Source organism: Cnephaeus nilssonii (genome assembly GCF_951640355.1).
Source record: "Cnephaeus nilssonii genome assembly, chromosome: 8".
In the NCBI taxonomy this organism is placed as follows: Eukaryota; Metazoa; Chordata; class Mammalia; order Chiroptera; family Vespertilionidae; genus Cnephaeus; species Cnephaeus nilssonii.
This window is the reverse complement of record NC_137079.1, coordinates 26,196,689-26,215,083: the sequence shown is the minus strand read 5'-3', so window position 1 is coordinate 26,215,083 and position 18,395 is coordinate 26,196,689. Positions and strand designations below refer to the sequence as shown.

The window sequence follows — 18,395 nt, the reverse complement described above, 5'->3', positions numbered from 1 at the left end:
TGGCGGGAAGGAGGCGGAGGCTCGAGGCTGGCTGGTCGCTGCCCCACAGCGGCCGCCGCCCGGGGGCGCCCCAGGCCCGCCCCCTCCCCCCCCCCCCCCAAGCCACGCGGGTCCAGCCTCCGCGCCCCGCGTTGCTGTGGCTTCCGCCGCCGCCTCCAGGCGCGCCGGACCGCGGGGTGTCCTCGGGGCGGGGGCCCGCCGCATCCTCCCCTCGCCCCCAGGCACGCGAGGCCGCCCGCGGCAGGGTCCTCGGCGGCTCCCCAGGGCTCCGGCTGGAGCGGCCGGCTTTGTTCCCCGCGGCCCGACGGCGTGGAGCCCGTGCGTCTGGCGGCGGCGGCGGCACTGCAGTGGTGGGAGCCCGGCCGGCCTCCCGCCTGCAGCCGGGCACTCGCAATGCACCAGCGCGGGCGCCGAGCCTCGTCGGGCCGCCCGGGACCCCGGGTGGCGGGCGACTGCCGCGCCCTCCTGGGTTAACTGCTGGAGTCCGTCCCCTCCCCGGCCCGCTCGCCGCCGGGCGCTCGCCGCAGTACCAGCCGCCTCCCCGCTCCCGCCGCCCCCCCTCCCCGCGCCGCCGCCGCCGCCGCCGCCGCCGCCGCAGGAGAGCGGGAGGGGGGGACAGAGGAAGGGAGGTGGCGGGGCCGAGCCCAGAGCCCGTCCCGGGCGCTGGCAAGCGAGCTCGGGCCGCGGCGGGAGGCGCCATCCGGGGACCGCCGGCAGCCGCGGTGCGCCTAGCCCTCCGCGCGGCTCGCAGCCACCTCCCCGCCGACCCGGCCGCATCCTCCCCGCGGCAGGGAGAGAAGCTCCCCCCTCGCCGAGCAGAGACTCCTTGTTTCCTCCTCGGGAGGCTGTCGCCACCTGCATTGCCGAGCGTGAGGGGTCCGGGAGGCGGAGACCTGGGCACCGCGACCCACCATGGCTCAAGCGGCCAAACAGCTGAAGAAAATCAAAGACATCGAGGCGCAGGCCCTTCAGGAGCAGAAGGAGAGGGAGGAAAACAGGAAGCGAAGGAACCGCTCCCGCGACCGAAAGAAGAAGGTATGAGGGGGCGGAGGCGGCAGTCCAGCGGCAGAGGCGCCTGGAGGTGGCTGCTGGGGAAGGGGCTCGGCAGACCCGAGCGAGGCGGGGGCGCGGGGCCGGGCGCCGGCGGAGTTGGTGCCGCCCGAGAGTGGAGGGCACGGGCGGAGGAGCGGAGAGGAGAGGAGGGAAGAGGAAGAGAAGCCGAGGTGCGGCGGGGAAGAGGAGAGGGCAGGAGTCTGGAGGGCAGAGCGGGCGGCCCGGAGGCTGAAGGCGCGCAGAAGCCGGGGGCCCGCCGGTGCCCGCGGAGACCTTTCAGCACCCTGGACAGCTGCCGGCAGCCCTGCTCTCTCTGGGAGGAACTTTTCTGGCCTCCCTGCCCCCGGCGGGTTGGGTGGGCTTGCTCCCTTGGGCTCGTCGCCTCTCTGGCTTTCCAAGGAAGCTGGTTTGGGTAAACGCGGCTCCGGGCGCCGGAGGTTCCTCTGCCCGGCGCTCCCCCCATAACCCACTCTCTCGCGTGGAGGGCATCGTTCCCAGGTCTCTGGACAAGTGGGGCTCCTGCCCTTCCCTGTCCCTTCTGGAGCCCAGGAAGCGCCTTCCTAACCCTCTGGGACAGCGCAGAAAGGCATGACCCCGGGGCATTTGGCAACGTCTTCTGTGCGGCCACTTTAGATGAGCAACCTATGGCCTGGAGGGGAAGTTCCTTTGGAAGCAGACACGGTGCTGTCCAGCCTGGCCCGCGGCCTGGTCAGAGAACAGGTCTGCCTTTTCGTGGAGACAAGCTATGTCCCCTACCGTGACCGGACCTCTTAGGTAACTGTTGCTGTGTTCAGCACTTTCCTTCTGGGTCTGGGGTCTTCCTACCCCTGACTCAAAGCACCTTTAGAAACCCCCTTGGTGAGAAAAACCGTTTGGTGGGAAACACCTTGGATTTGAAGGGAAGGGGCAGTTCACTGGGCAGAGGGCTCCAGACCAGAGGTGCTGAAGGCCGCCCCCCACCCCAGGAGGCTGAGCTCCAGCTTCAGGAGGGCCATTTTAACCCGAAGAAGTCGAGGTGGAGCGTGGCCTACGAGCCTCCCTGCTGGGGAGAAGGGCCCCTCGGGGTTCCAGGGCAGAGGCATTGGTCTTGGTGAAGAAGGAAATACTTTTTTTTCCTGAACTTGTCTCACCCTGAGGAAAAAAAAGTGGGACCTTGTGGTCGACAGCGGATTGTGGGGAACAGGCTGCCTGTGGGTCCCACTCCACTGGCCAGTTGGTCAGCCGGACCAGCACCCAGCCTTTTCCTAAAGAGGAGGCGCCCAGGGCAGAGATGTGCTCTGATTGTAACCCAAGTAACCAATACGCCTGGGCTTTCCGGCACCCCTTCAAAAGGCAGCCCCTCCTCCCTCAGGGATTGCCATCTTGTGTGTAAACAGTAGTTTCACAAAAGTACCACCCCTTTAGCGGGCCAAAAAAGAGGCCTTCCCCAAACCGATGGTGAATCAGAGTTTGGGTTGGTGCCACGGAGAGATTCCCCCCCCCCCCAGGCCTGCTGCTGGGGTCGGAAATACCGGAGCCCATCCTGTGAGTCAGGCAGGGGGGAGTCTGGGCGATCACCCACTGTCTTGGCATGAATGTAAACTTCTTGCTAGGAAGCGTGCTCTCGATTTCCATTCCTGCCTATTGCGTTAGGAGCTGTGCCAACCCTCTCTCCAAACTGCTCACTCAGTGTTTTTATCCCACTTCTCGCTCTCCAGCTTCTTCCTTGATGCTCCTGATACCATAAATATATATTTTTTTGAGCAGTAGTCCAAAGAGAACTCTCCCTCACTCTCTCCTTTGACTTCTTTTCATTCTACGAAAAACCCTTTAATGTAACTCCGAATCATGACTGCATGTACTACACGCATACGAACGTGCAGTCTCAGTGTTCTTTTTCCTCCTCTGGTCTTTATCTTTACGTCTTTACTCAACTTTATTTCCATTTTCAGTGCTGGATGATGGTATACTCCCCTCCCCCCGGGTTGCGTTATGTTGTGTTACTAGCTGGTCACAGTATACTGCGTCAGTAAGCATTCAGAGCTCTTCCATACAGGTTTTCGTTATTTTTTGCAATATTCTGGGTGCTATGATTGATACAACAATAATAAGGAAAGTTAATTCTTAGCAACGTCATAAACTCTTAAAGCTGATTCTTTAAGTCAAAAGGAATATGGTACATTTGTATTTTTTGATGATTTTGAGTTCTTTTAGCTATTGCCATGGCCTTGAGAGAATATTCCACAGAATAGAGTTAAAATTTATAGCAAAATACAAAATCACAAGAAGGAGGAAGGCCCAGAGGGAAAGGTGAGGGAGGCAGAGAAATGTAGAGAAGGATGTTCAGGGCAGGTGGAGGAAGCGCATAGAGGGGCTGGGTAAGCAGATGGCTGGGATGGGGGCGGGGTGTAAATTAAGGTTCAGAGAAGGTGAAGTCTAAGACGCATTTTTCACAAACGAAGTAGTTTTTTCAAGGGAAAGTATATTAAAATCAAGCAGCTGAGGACTTTATGGTTGGTCACGGACTATGGGGATGCTGTGGAACCATCCTGACATTAGCATGAAGAAAGAACTTCACCCATGCAAATAAACATGTTATTCCAGTGAATTGGTAAATCATATGAATATATCGCTAAGCAATGAGCATTCTGAATTTACTAAAAGGAAAGGGGTTTGTCCCATGGGGAACCTGCTTCACGGGGACTGGCTGAGCAGAGCCGCATCCCTCCCCATTTGTAGACATAATCACGGTTGTAACATCAATGGTGGTTGCCGTTTTACAGTTGATGAAATTGTGTGGGAAGGCGCTTGCTAAGGGGTGCTGTGCCACGGGGGATGGAGGCTGATGTTGTGACGCACTGACTGACACAGATAGAAACCACCTTGACACAGGGAACTGAGCTAAAACTCTGGCGCTCTGAAACGCCCGCATTCTTCTGGGGCTTCATTCAGTTTTCTGTTTGTGTGGCACCGTCCTCGTCTGATGCTTGCTGGAGGAGCTGCAGCTTTAAGAAAAAAAAAAAAAAAGAATAAAATCCAGTATTTATGACATGTACTGATAAGTCCCCCCTGTTTCTGAAGGTTTGGATGGAAATAAATTGCAAAGCACGAGGAAAGCATGCATTTGCATTAAGAACGACAGCTTTCTAGGGCTGAGGAAGCCTCGGGCATAAGAAAGCGTGTGCTTTTTATGTTAACCCAGAGCTTGAGGTTAGGAGAGGAGGACAGGGAGGTCGGGGCGAAAAGTGGATGGGAGAAAGAGGAGCAGAATTAAAGGAGGAGAGGATGAAGAGATGAAGGAGTAGAGAGGGAAGGAAGGGAGCTGGCATCTCAGCTCTGCTTTATTCTATTTTAGAAATGTTTTTATTGATGTTTTAGAGAGAGAGGAAGGGAGAGAGGGAGAGAAACATCGATGTGAGAAACGTTGATTGGTTGCCTGCATGTGCCCCCACCAGGGATTGAACCCACAATCTGGGTATGGGCCCTGACTTGGAATCGAACTAGCAACCTTTTGGTTCACAGGACAGTGCCAACCAACTGAGCCATACCGGCCAGGGCTCAGCTATATTAAGGTTAACTACCTGCAGGTCCGGTTAAGTACCCTGCGATAGTGTTAACCAAGCTCTCTGTCCCTCGCTCTCTCCATGTATGTCATCTTCGGATGTCAGTGAAGGAAAAGATCATATCCTGTTCGTAGCAGTACCTGCCAAACAGCGGGCATGCAGTAAATGAACCTGTGTGCAGTGAGTGGTTGAGTGAGTGCATCTGTATTTGTATGCCTGGATGTTGTCTTGGTCATAGGCATGTGTTCAGGTGAACAATACACTCTTTGATGGGCTGCATTTGAGGGGGGGGGTGGCGCGGATCTGAAGAAAGCCCGACATTGCCTTCTTTTCTAATCATTTGCAATGCAATAGAAATTTGTAGGCAGGCAGTGGAACCATCTAATTTTTTGGTGCAGTGAGTTCCTCGCAGGGTCTCTGCTGCACTAAATGTCAAGTGGTTTTAGCCATTTGGAACAACAGCAGTGTTTGCACAGGGCCTCGGGCAGCCACGCCGAGGAGGCTCAGAAAGGAAAAAGCAAGCCCCAGAGTGGGAAGGGACCGTCACCCCTTTGCTGTGCACGCGGTGCTGGCAGCCCTTCCAGTGTGTGCAGCGCTCCCAGAAGGGCCCTCAGCCTCCCTCGCACAGCTGGACCAGGCCCTGCTCCTGGACTGCAGAGATGTCTTTGGTTGATCCAGTGATTGGAACCACAGAGGAGAAAGGGGGTACCTGCATGAGACTGGAGTGGTTGGCCGGCCTTATCACTTATCACCAGGATGGTGATGGAGGGTCATCTGGGCCCATGTTGCCCATTTGTAAAGGTCCTCAAATTTACACTTCTGTTGTTATCTCCAAATGAGTTTATACATTTAACCCAAGAAAATACTGACAAGACCAAAAGACAATGTTTGGTCTGGTGGGGCTCAGTGCTTGAGCGACAACCCATGCACCAAGAGGTCACAGGTTCAGTTCCTGGTCAGGGCACATGCCGAGGTTGTGGGCTCGGTCCCCAGTAGGGGGCATGCAGGGGGCAACCTATCCACTGTTTCTCTCTTATCGATGTTTCTCTTTCTCTTTCTCTCTCCCCCTCCCTTCCTCTCTCTGAAACCAATAAATACATATTTAAAAAGGAGAGAATGGTGTTCATCACACATCTTTAAACCCAGGTTCCGTTGCTAAATGACATCACTAGTATATGTTGCAATGTGAATTGATAATTCGTTTGGCTTTTGAATAGTATAATTCTGTTGCATTGCATGTTCATTACTAAATGTGTTAATTTATTAGTTGCAAGCTTTAAAAATACAACGTTGGTAACCCTGCTTTGACGTCTCTTCTTATTTTAGTACCTTGGGAACCTCAAAAAGTGGAAGTGGCCCTGCCCCTCTTGAGCTCTGGGAGGTGCTTGCAGTGGCTGACGATGTGGGAATATTCCAAGCCTGCTGTATGTCCATCTTCCAACCCGGTGCCCCCCTCCCTGCTGCAGAGGCAGTGGTGGGGGGGAGGATGTTGTTCCTGGGTGCTCTTGTCACCACCCGCTAGCAACCATCCGCCAGACCAGGAGAGCAGGTTTTTGAGGGCAGAGATGTTATGCCCTTAATTATGTCCAGAACTATATGGTTTGCACATCATTTGCTTCCCAAAGCCACTGTTCAAAGTGGGGCAGTAGCTGAAATTCAGAGCCTGAAGCAAGTGACCTCTCTGTCAAGGGGACCTCGAGCCAGCCTCTGGGACGTCTCTCTTCTCTTGCTCACCCCAGCAAACTAGCAAACTGCTTGCTCACCAGTTCTGCCTGTCTCCTCTCAATATAGCAATGTCTTTTTTTTTTTTAACTCAGTCTAAGGCCTCCTTCCCCCATCTTCCAATAAAAATGAGCAAACATTGGGGAATGGATACTGTGTGCCAGGCACTTTTCACACATGTTAACTCATTTCCATGATTTGCCTTAATCATGCCTTTGTAAGGCTGATCTGTTATCCATTTCTTCCTCATCAATGCCAAAGCCCATCCCTCTCTTCTTTAAGAAACCTTCCTGAATGTCCCTCCTCACTTCCACCCCAGTCAGCCTTATTCTACACTCTGCTATTTGTCGACCTGTCATTTTTTCCAGTGTGTGTGTGTGTGTGTGTGTGTGTGTGTGTGTGTGTATCACACCCATTCTTGTTTCCTCCCTTCTACTAAATTGTAAGCTCCGTGAGGCCCAAGTCTAAGTCTTTGTACATAACCATCACTGAATATTTATGGCTTGAATGGACTTAGAAGCTACATTTAATAGGTTCAGACTTTTTTCTTGGTCTTTCTATTTGATTTTGGAAGACTTGGTTCTTCCCTCCTCCCCCCCCCCCCTGAATTATTCTGACCAAAGCAAAGTCTGTCCTCATCATAAAGTTTTTGTAAAAAGGCTGATAAGCTTTGCTTGGCTCCACATCTCCATTTTTGGTTCTTGAAAAAAAACAACAGTTCAGCTCAGTTGGTTGGGCATCATCCCGTGCACCAAAAGGTTCCCGGTTCGATTCCTGGTCAGGGCTTAATCCTCAGTTGGGGGAGTGCAGGAGGCAACAGATCGATATTTCATTCTCCCATCGATGTTTCTCTCTCTCTTTGCCTCTCCCTTCCTCTCTCTCTAAAAATCAATACAAAATATTAAAAAAAGAAAACTTAAAAGTCTATGTCTTACAGAGCATTAGGCTAGGAGTCAGATGGTTCTAGTTTCAGCTCTTGCATTTATCAGCTACGTGTAGTGAACAAGCTCTGAATTTCTTTGAGCATGAAATCTCAGTATTCGTCTGGGAATGCCAGCACATTATTATTGCAGTGCTGGTAAATGAGAAAAGGGTACTTTCAATCATACCTTCATTTTATTTTCAGGAATGGAATGAATTTTCTCTTTTGACAAGATTTACAATCGTAGACTTAGTTATCTACATGAGTCCAGTCTATAACTTTGAGATGGGCTTTATTAAAGTCCTGCCTGGCAATTGTACCTGTATATCAAAAGGGGAACATAAACGTGGTTCCTAGCCCTGGGTGGGTAGCTCAGTTGGTTAGAGTGTTGTCCTGATACGCCAAGGTTGTGGGTTTGATCTCTGGTCAGGGCACATACAAGAAGCAAACAATGAGTGCATAAATAAGTGGAATGACAAATTGATCTCTCTCTCTCTCTCTCACAAAAAAAATAGTGGTTCCTAAATTTTCTGAGAATACCATTGCTGTGAGGGTCGTGACCGACAAATCAGGGGTGTGGACTATCACAGATAATGGAACACATGGTGCTATGGGCAGTCAGACTCCTCCAGGGAGAATCTGTGCATCTTAGGAGTGCAAGCATGATGCATCTTGCAAGAAAGGAGAACTTGTGTTAGGGATACCCAGAGCTAAAGCAGAGAAGATGTACTGGCCATCCAGTTATTATTATTTTTTAAACAACTTTAAAAAGTGTGACTGGATGCTTCCCCTCAGAGAATATTTCTCTGAGTGTTTGCTAAGGTGCTAATATACTAGTAGCTTCAGTTAATACATTTCGATCCATTTCAGAGTATGGTTGACAAGGATAGCTGCAAAGCAACCTTCTTTGTTGACCAAAGGTGGGGTCTGTATTTACTGAGAGCCCGCATGCCCTAGAGCCATTACCTCCTTGGATCCCTCAAAGGACCATCGGATGGTTACAATGAGGTCAGAGCTGGGCTCAAACCCAGACCCACCTGACTTCAAAGCTTATTCACCGACCTCTGCACTAGGCCGCCTTCTGAGGCATTTGTTGGACCCTCAGGAGAGTCAAGGCTGTGCTAGGCACGCCAGGGGAGTCTGCACTGATGCTATTTCCCCTGCCTTCGTGTGAAGGACTTGCAGGTTCGTGGGAAAGCTGCCAGAGGAGGAGGTGATGTGGACTCAGGGCAGAGCGCTGGCGTCTGGATTCCAGTGGGAACAGGAGTGTCTACAGGCTCTTCTGTGGTCGCAGGATTGGCCCATGTGATGGGCAGGACCTTGTCCAGGCACATGGGTAAAGACAAGAGGCCAGATGAAAGAGCCACTGAAAACTGAGTCCTTGTGGTCACCTGCTCTGTGTCTGGCTCCCCTGCCTCACAAAACGGCTCTTTCCCCCTACTTTCTGTTTTGGAGATTTCTCTACCTATCATATCGTCAGCATGTCCTCCATATAATTGTTTAATACTGTTCTGACATTACACACATAGATACTGAGTAGATCCTGGGATTTTTGCTTGGTATGGAGAGGAACCCCTGGGCCTCTGAGGTCCCCGGCTTTATGTGACCTGCTTGCCAGGAGCCGGCCTTGGGGTTGGGTGTGTCAGGGGCAGGTGGGAGTAGAAGATGAGCACAGCCCAGCTCTTGCCCGAAGTTCTCACGTTCAGCCCCTGGATCCCTGGGTCTCATTTCCTGCCCCGTGAAGTCAAGTGGGTTCATAGTGCCCATGAAGAGCAGTGCAGTCAGGGAGAAAACTGGCACAGGGGATTAGAAGGCACAGAGTACCATTAAAATAGAATTGGGAGAGGAGCGGGCGGATGAAAGGAAGCATTCAAGGAAAAGGGAAAGAGGCGCTTGATTATGGACTGGCCAGAGCCAGAACTCCTAGATCCAATTCTGAAACTGAAGGGACAAGTGAGACCTTCAGGAAAAGAGACCCTGCAGGGTCTGTCCCAATGGGCCCTCAGCTTTGCTAGTGTCAGAACCACCTGGGGGGAGAGGGCTTCTTACAAGCAGACCCGCCCCACCTCCCACCGCAGAGCCTGCTGGGAGCTCCTGGAGAGCCTCTGTGCTAGCTGACTGACAGAAACACGTTGATGGGAACACGTGAGGGAGAAACAAACCCGGAGATGAAGGAAAGAGGTGAGAAAGTAGAGGATTTGCATTCACTTGTTATTTATTCTGCACCCAATTCCCCAAAGGAAGTAGGCAGTTTGACTTCAGTGCTGTGGCCAGTCCCATGGGGGAAGTCAACTTGGCCAGGGCCCCTGGACTGGGCCTGGGAGGGGATGGGCTGGAGAGGTTTTTGGGATGGAGGCTGGGTCTTCATAGACTGCTAGTGGTCAGCCTGGTGGACGAGGGGCAGGCCATTTAGCTGAGGCAAGAGCTTGTGTGGAGGGTGAGCAAATGAGGTCTGGAAGAGGAGGTGGTCCAGAAACTGTGGGCCCAAGAGCTGGAGCAAAGAGAGCAGAGCGAGGGAGGGCAGGACGAGGCTGCAGAAGGAGCAGAGACAGGGGCCCAGGCTGGGTCCAAAGGGCAGAGGCAGCCCTGAGGGGCTCCAGGCAGAAGGTTACTTGCCTTCCATGAAGAAATGGGCTGGGTGGGGGTGATGGCGGTGGTGAGCTGGGTGTCTGGATGCTGAGGGGTGATAACCCAGCTGAGGGATCGGCTGGTTTGATCTGGGGTAGCTGGTGGGGATGGAGAGCATGTAACAAACTGGAGCTATTTGGGTGGTTGAGAAAGTTGGTCTTTCTGGGTAATAAAGTGGGTGCAAGTAAGTAGTCCAGCATGAATTTGTAGGTTTCATTTTGACATGTTAACATGCTTGTGTGTGTGTGTGTGTGTGTGTGTGTGTGTGTGTGTATAATTAAGTGTCTACAGGATCTCATTTCTGACTTGGTATTGGGTAGTTAGTTGGTGGAAAGAGGAGGGGGAACAGGTGAGGAAGAAAATAATAATTCCTTTTTTGAGGAATATATAGTTAGGTAGCTTCTTGGGGCTCTGACTTGATAGAGGGAGCAAGCTAATAGCCATGTTTGTAAATATCGGGGAACCTGTCAGCTGAACAGGAGAGGCAGTCAATTCAAGCCCGAACTCTTCTGGAGTGCAGATCTTTTGAGTGATGGCTTTATTTTATTTTATTTTATTTAAAAAAATATTTTTATTAATTTCAGAGGAAGGGAGAGGGAGAGAGAGATAGAAACATCAATAATGAGAGAGAATCTTTGATTGGCTGCCTCCTGGATGCCCCCCACTGGGGATCGAGCCTGCAACTCGGGCATGTGCCCTTGACCAGAATCGAACCCAGGACTCTTCAGTCTGCAGGCCGATGCTCTACCCACTGAGCAAAACTGGCTAGGACATTTATTTTATTTAAAAATATATATTTTTATTGATTTCAGAGAGGAAGGGAGAGGGAGAGAGATAGAAACATCAATGATGAGAGAGAATCATTAATTGGTTGCCTCCTGTATGCCCCTTCTAGGGATTGAGCCTGCAACCCAGGCATGTGCCCTGACCAGGAATCAAACCATGACCTCCTGGTTCATAGTCGATGCTCAACCACTGAGCTATGCGTGCTGGGCTAGTGATGGCTTTAAATAGGGCACATGCACGTGACAAAGCTTCCAGGGTCCTGTGGGAGGGAAGAAATCTGACTGGTGGATGCTCATGCTGGCAGGGAGGGCAAGCCCTTGGGGCAGGAGATGGGCTGTTAGGAGGCAGGGCGACCCTACCTCCTAGACAAATGACTTTGACTTCATCACCCTTATGGTGAAATGCTATGCAATTACTCAATATGATCCATAAAAAAATATGTTTTTAAGAATATGCTTCTAATAAAAAAAAACACTAGGAATGCACTTAGAGATAATGTAATTTAAAAATGTAACGTAATGTAATTAAAAGACAAGATAGGGATGCCCTGCTGTCAAAGGGCATAGCTGGGTCCTCCCTGCCTGTGGGTCTTCTGGAGAGGAAAGCTGGAATTTATTGATAATGTCACTCCCCCAATAAAGAACTCCAAAGTGACGTGGACTAGAGCCAAGTAGGTACTGGCTCCAAGTGGAGCTGGAGTGTGGTCCCGAATGCCTGGGCAGTCAGGCCTTGGCATGTGGAGCTGTCCATTGTAAACCAACCTGAAAATGTGTGTGTGCTGGGCCTCATACTCCACTCTGCCGCCAGAGTGATCTTCCAGAAATGCAAATCAGATCTCGACAGTCCTTCCTTTAAATCCTCCACTGGTTTCCTAACTGCCCTTAGAATAAAGTCCAGGCTCGTCACTTCCCGGGCGCCCCTGTGGAGCCCACAGCTGCCTTTCCCGTCTCCTCTCGTTCTTTCCTACGTGCTGCGCTCGGCTGTATTCTGAACTTGTTCCAGTGCTTAGGGTACGCGTGCTTTCTCTGCCCTTAGAGATCCCCATCTGCTGAATCTTTCACTTCAAACCCTGGACTTCAGTTTAAACGTTGCCTCCTAAATCCCAGGTGAGGTTTGGCCGCCTTTCCCCGTATTATGCAGGCGTGCTTGTGGGCAAGGTGACCAGAAAATTAAGAGGACTTTTGTGTGTCATGAGGTCGTCTTTGATTGTGATGTCGAGCAGCCATGAAGAGATGTGGGCTTTGGAATTAGTGGAGTCAGATGGTTCTGGGTAGGTGTCCTGGCTCAGATGTTACAGCTGGGTGACTTTGGACTAATTGTTCAGTTACTCTCCCTAAGCCTTCGTTTTGCCTTTTGTAAAGTGGGGAGAATATCTACCACACAACCATGCAGAGTTATTGGAAGGATGATGTGAATTAACATATGTAAAGCACCTGGTATGTAGTAAGCACTCAATAAATGCCTGGTCCAAGGCCTCAGTTCACACTCACGCCCATCTCCTACCCTGGAGCAACCAATAAAATCAAGACATGGGAATTCATATACTGTGGATGCGGTGGTGATGGGGGTGTGTGTGTGACAGAGCACTGAATGGATAAAAAATATTTAAAAATATATGACCACCAGAGCTTTCCTTTTGAAAGTTAAATCAGATTTAAAAGGTGAAAGTCTGGGCCCACTTAGCTAAATTCTCACTTTGTGTATAATTGAAACATAGTGAGTTCATTTCCATCAAGGTTACATCTCAAGGTTGAGCATACTCATCTAGTATTGCTGCCAATTTCTTAAATGAATTAGGAGAGACGGTGGAGAAACGTGAGCCTGATGTGAAATTCCAATTAAAGTGAAGAATCGGAAACAGCCCAAGTCAGAAAAGCTTCAAAGTCCGAGATGTCTGTCGAGTTGTATTGAATTTATGGCGATGTTAGATTCTCCGTTGGCGCGGCAATTGGCCAGTTCACTTTGATGCTGTTTGAAGGAGCTGCTTTGGCGTCTGCCACTCTGAAATGAGCACGCCACCCGGCTGATCTTAGGTGATGCCCCGCCCTGCCAGGGGTGCTTTGGGAGGGGCCAGGCGTGCGATGGATTCAGTCCGAGAGTCTTCTCTGCTTTAGGACAGCACCCATGCCCATCTGCCGTCATTGAGCGATGCGTAGGGAGCCATGTGAGGGCAGAGTTCTCCAGCAGGCTTGCTCCACTATCTGCTTTAGGCTTGTCTTTCTTTTAACATTGTCTTCTTGCTTGTTGTATGTGGCATAGCCTTTTGACCTCATTCTTGAACAGATCTGCATTTATTTGAAGGACATCTGGGCTACACGCTGTGTGGTTGAATCTTAGCGCTTTAACCCACATGCTTTCAATATTGTCCCACACATGACAGGACGGAAAAGAGGCAGATGGGGAAAACATTCTTTATGATTCTGTACCCAGGGAAAAGCTATACCATCGTTAGATTCTTCAGGAAGCACGTTGGCCATCTCTCCCACGAACTCACCTTTCCCCCCACCCTGCGTGCATCACCTGCTTGCATTGCCAGGCTTCAGTCCTGCGGTCACCTCCTCTGGTCTGGCCCCCCAACCCAGTCTTTCTCTTGCAGCAAGAGTCATGGTTTTTCAGATGCACTTTGGTAGTGGTCACTTCCCTTCATAAGACCTTTCAGTTACTTCCCACTGCTTTTAGATTCATGTCAAACTCTTTCCCATGGCTTCCGAGGTCATCAGGATCTGCCTACCCCTGGGCCCTTCTCCCCGCTCCCAGGGTCTGTGTTGCTCTGCGGCTCCTGCGCCTTCTCCTGCTGTTCCCTTCTCTCTGGAGCTCAGTCCAATCCCTGCTCATCCTTTGCAGCCCAGCTTCACCTCCTCCAAGAAGCTCTCTTGAGTCTGGGTCAGAGATGCTACAGAAGGGGGGCCTACCCTGAAGGGAGGTTGGTAAGGTGGTGTTCCTGCGTGGGTCCAGGGCATTTCCCAGGCCTTTTAAAGCGAATGACACTCTCAACGAAGCCCTAAGACCGCACAGGACTGCAGACCCCGGCAGGAGATGACACTAATGCATTGTCTTGTGTTTCTCAGTTACCAGAGCCTGAGTGTGATCCGGATTGTAGGAGCCTCTCTTTCCTCCCCTCAAGTCTGTGAGCATTGACTGCGTGTGGTTGTGGATGAAGAGAACAGACCCTGGATCGAGAGAGCTGGGCTTGAGTTCCAGATCTTTTCACTTTCTTGTGTAGCTTTGGACACTTCTCTGAGCCTCAGTTTTCCTACCTCTCAAGTAAGGGGATTCTAAGCCTCCGCTGGGGTACCCGTAATTCTGTTGATTATGTGAATTTACAAGGCCACAGGGCAAAATGGTTCCAGAGGCCAGCTAGCTTCCCCTGGCCTAAGGTGTGCTGGAAGGGGAATCTGGGTGGAGGAGGCCGTCCTGGGGTCCAGATCTAATGGGTACCAGACTGGAGGGCCCAGGGATGTCAGCAAAAGTGGGAGAGACCACCAAGGATAGAGTCTGGGTTCAGCTCCTTTATACTCATCCCATCCAACGAATTATTTCCACAACACTGACCCTGGGCAGATCAAGGAGAGGAAACCATCCTGGTCAAGCTCAGGGGCCACGTGGGCTGTTAGAGGTCACCGTGCTCAAGGTGAACAGCGCCGGCCCTTTGGGCGTGTGTTTTTCTAGAGCCCGTGTAACCGGCACCCCTGTGACTCTCTAAACCTCTCGCGGAGGCCAGGCGGGTGCCTCCTTCCACGTTTGTAACCAAGAGCGACCTCTGAGAGGGCAGAGCGGACCTGCCCCAGGTGAACAGAGAAAGCAGGAGGCAGGGCCCCTTCTATTTTCAGCGCAGGGTGACTGGGCCTGTCACACTCAGAGCTGCTTTCAAGGTCATGAGCAAGGCGAGCCTCCTCCTGTGGAGCTTGGCGGCCTTGACTCCCGTGGGGGAGGGGCTGGAGCAGCCCGTTCTCCAGTGTTTTCTTGGAAAGCAGACCCAGGCAAACCCACGGCCCAGAGCACGGGCGCCTGCTGTGGGATATACGGTGCGGCCTGTCAGACAAGCCTGGCCCTTTAGAGACTCCTCTTTGAGAGGTGAATTGCCCATGTTGGGAAAATCCCAGCTTTGTCACGTACCGAGCTTCTAAGTGTTCTCGGGGGAGGTCAGTGCTCCAAGCTGAAGGGCTTTTTCGGTTCCAGTCTCTGGCCCACCGGCCTGCTCTCCCTGGAATGCAGCGCTCACTGCTTCAAGGGAAGCCCAGGTGCTGCACACCTGTCCCGTCTTCGTCAGCGGCTGCTCTGGGGGACTGGGGAGAGGAAGGCGAAGACTGCCCCCGTGAGGGACGTCTAGGTCTGGGCTGTTGTTGAACTAGAACCCTCTCCAGGGGTCACAGGGCCATTAGGCCCCATAGAGCCCTGGGAGCAGGGCAGTGGATGCCACGAGGACAGGAGCCATCGTTACACGGAGCTCGGATCGCCAAGTGTGTCCCTCCAACAGCCCCGTGGAGCAGCGGGGGTCAGGCCCCCGGTTCAGTCAGACGCAGGAAGACTGAGTGTGTTTCACTCCACCACGAAGCACTGGAGCTGGAGCGGGAACCTTGGCCGCCTCTCTCTAAAGTCCCGGTTTTTATCACAAGCAGGCGGTAGCAGATGCAGGGTGTTGTGGATTAAAATTGGTGTTTTCTGTTTTTCTCGTCTATCAACTGCCTACCCAGCTACCAGCAGGAAAACAGCGAGGCCCAGCCAAGGGTGGCTGATGTTCTTTCCACTGAGAGAGAGAGAGAGAGAGAGAGAGAGAGAGGGAAGGGAAGGGCAACAGTGACCCGCACGGGGCCGCACAGGAGAGCTCAGCAGGGTCAAGGAATTTGCCCAAGGCCATCCATTGGCTCAGAGCCAGGGCTGGGGGGTCACACTGGCTGCCTGATTCGGAATCCTTCACCTTACTGTCTCTGGGGCTACTGTGAGGATTAAACAAAATCAAGTAGATAAAGTGCCTAAATGGGGAAGGATGAGGAGCAAAAAGTGAGAAACATTTAACAGCACTTAACACAGAGCCTAGAGCTCAATGAGAACGCTGCGTGTCAGTTGCCTGGACTCTGTGAGATAAGACACCCCTCCCACTTGGGGAGAGGAGGCATGCACGCCTCCTAAAAGAGCCAGCACCAGAGGTAGGGAGAGAAAGATAGAGATGGACACACAGATAGACAGACTCATAACAGACTGTGCAACCAGGGCCTTAGAAAGGGGACATTAGGAGCTAAGGATGGCCCTGACTTTGTCCCTAGGAAGTGTCTGGGTGAGCCTGGGAGGGTGACTCCACTCTCCGGGCCTCTGTTTTCCCGCCTGCCTTGTGGAGGAGGCCAGCTGACATAGCATCTCGGAAGGGACCTTGGGGATCTCACCCCCCAGCCCCGTCATGGGGAAACTGTCCAGAGAAAGGGACTGACTTGTCCAGGTCACATAGCTATTTTCAGTGGCCAAGCAAATACTAAAAGCGGGCCCCCAGGCTTGTCTCTTCTGGCCCTCGTAAGACATTCTAGCCCTGAGGAGCTATGATTTTTTTATTTTATTTTATTTTTTAGCATAACCTGGTGGGAGGGACTCAGAGAAGGGAAGAGGGACTATGGAAACAGCCCCACCAAGTAAAGGTGGAACGAGGAAGAGTGTGCAGCCACTGGCTGTGGCCCCCTGACTGCGGGCTGAGGGTCTCAGTGATTCAGGACCCTCCAGAGCCTCTGCGAGGGACGAGGCTGCCAGGGAGCTTGGTTTGGGCACAGACGCCTGAGCCTTCCCTGGGCCTGGTGGAAGGAACTGTGCCCTGGATAGGTTATTCCAAACTGGTCCTCGTCCCACTGCCCTAATTAGTGCTCTTTGGAGCCACGTGCAGCTCTGGGTGTGTTCAGGGCCCGATGGGCTGCGAGTGGCCTGGTGTGGACCCAGTTTATTCCACACACCTCTGGCCTTTGGGGCACATTCATCAAGTGCAGCTGCTCCTTCTGTAGGTGGGAACTGAGGCCTGGGTGGCAGGAGGGACCTCCCCAAGGCTATGGCTGAGTGAGGCCTGAACCTCAGACTTCTGAGTGCGATTTGGGTGCAAGGTCTGGTTGCCCCTTGAGTGATGGAATATGTCTGTCTGTCTGTCTAATCTGAGTTGTCTACTGTTTTGTCCTGCTTCTTCCTTGGGGAAAGAAGGAATAAGAAATGCTTCTTTGCCCAAGCCGGGTTGGCTCAGTGGATAGAGCCTTGGCTCACGGACTGAAAGGTTCGATTCTGATCAAGGGCATGTACCTTGGTTGCAGACTCAATCCCTGGCCCTGGTTGGGGCTCCTGTAGGAGGCAACCAATCGATGTGTTTCTCTCACGTCAATGTTTCTCTCTCTCTGTCTTTCCCTCTCCCTTCCACTGTCTCTAAAAATCAATGGAAAAAAATGTCCTTAGGTGAGGATTAATAAACAAAGCCTCATAGTAGGTACACTGCACTTTGCATACTTGACTTAAGCCCATCTTTTCAGCTTTAACTTCTTCCTTCCTTTCCTTCATCTCCTCTAAATATGTGCTGGGCCATTTTCTACACACTCCCACATCTCCTCCCAGAACTCCCCCCCCCCCCCCCCCGCGCCCGCTCTACTGTACTGCCTGCCAGTGCTGGACACAGGTCCAAAACCCCCCTCCCCTTGGCTATCCAGTAAGCTCCTATTCCTCTTTGAAATCCAGAATAAATATCACCTCTTTCGAGAAGCCTTCCCTGACTTCATTAAGTAGAAATAATTGCCCCCTCTTTTGTGTTCCATTAGCACTGCTCACCTCACTCTCACAGCACTCATTTGTTTAAGTCAGAGCTGGGTGAACTTTTTATGGTAAAAGGCCAGATGGTAAATATTTTTAAGTCTCTGTTGCGAGTATTCGGCTCTGTCGTCGTGGCACAAAAGCACCATAGGCAGCACACAAATGGATGAGCATGGCTGCATTCCAATAAAACTTTATTTATGGACGCCGACATTTGAGTTTTATTTCATTTCCACGTTACGAAATGTTATTTTTTTGTTCCCCGCAACCATTTGAAAATGTGAAAACTATTCTTAGCTTGTGGATCATACAGAAATGGGCAGCAGGCTGGATCTGGCCTTGAGTGCAGTGTGTCAACCCTGGGCTAAATGCTTGTTCTCTTTGTTAGACCGTGCACAAAAGCTGGACCTCGGTCATCTCTGCATCCCCAGAACCTGGTGATTCATTAAACACATGCCCAGAGAATAATCGTGGCTGGTTTCTTAAACAATCCTGCGAGTGAGGGAGACAGAATAGGCATGACTGCTCCTATTTCACAGATGGGAAGACTGAGGCTGTAGGCCTGGTGTCCTGGAAGAACCTCGCTTCTGATTTCCACTCCAGCAGGGGAGTTGCTGCATCCGATCCTGGGGGTGCTGTGGTTGCTGCGCCCTCCTCCGTCGCTGGGGGCGCTCTGAGGAGCTGGGCCAGCAGGATGGCTCGGCTGCTGGATGCAGGAGAAGCCAGCCAGGAGCACCTCTTCCCGTGGTGAAAAGAGTTGCCGCCTGGTGCCTGCCTGGGGAATAGGGCTGTCAGCATGGCTTGGTTTCCTTCCTGTGTCTAGTGCATGGTGCTGCTCACATGAGAGGCAGCCCTGGTGGTGCTGCTGAGGGGGAATTGTGACACATAGCTAAAATTGGATGCTTTGTTTGAATTGTGTTAATTTGACTTAATTGCCGGGGAATGTCAGTGTTCTTCAGAAATCCCAGAGCTCTGCG

At 51.9% G+C, this 18,395-nt stretch overlaps 1 protein-coding gene across 1 annotated transcript in view; it reads left to right on the top strand.

The window, feature by feature from the left end:
• Positions 1-912: 912 nt before the first annotated feature.
• ANK1 (ankyrin 1) overlaps positions 913-18,395 on the top strand; it is a gene marked incomplete at its 5' end in the record, with an annotated part of 198,141 nt that continues 180,658 nt past the window's right edge. The window contains 1 exon segment of the mRNA XM_079779383.1: positions 913-1,035. Within this exon segment, the coding sequence (XP_079635509.1) occupies positions 913-1,035 (123 nt within the window).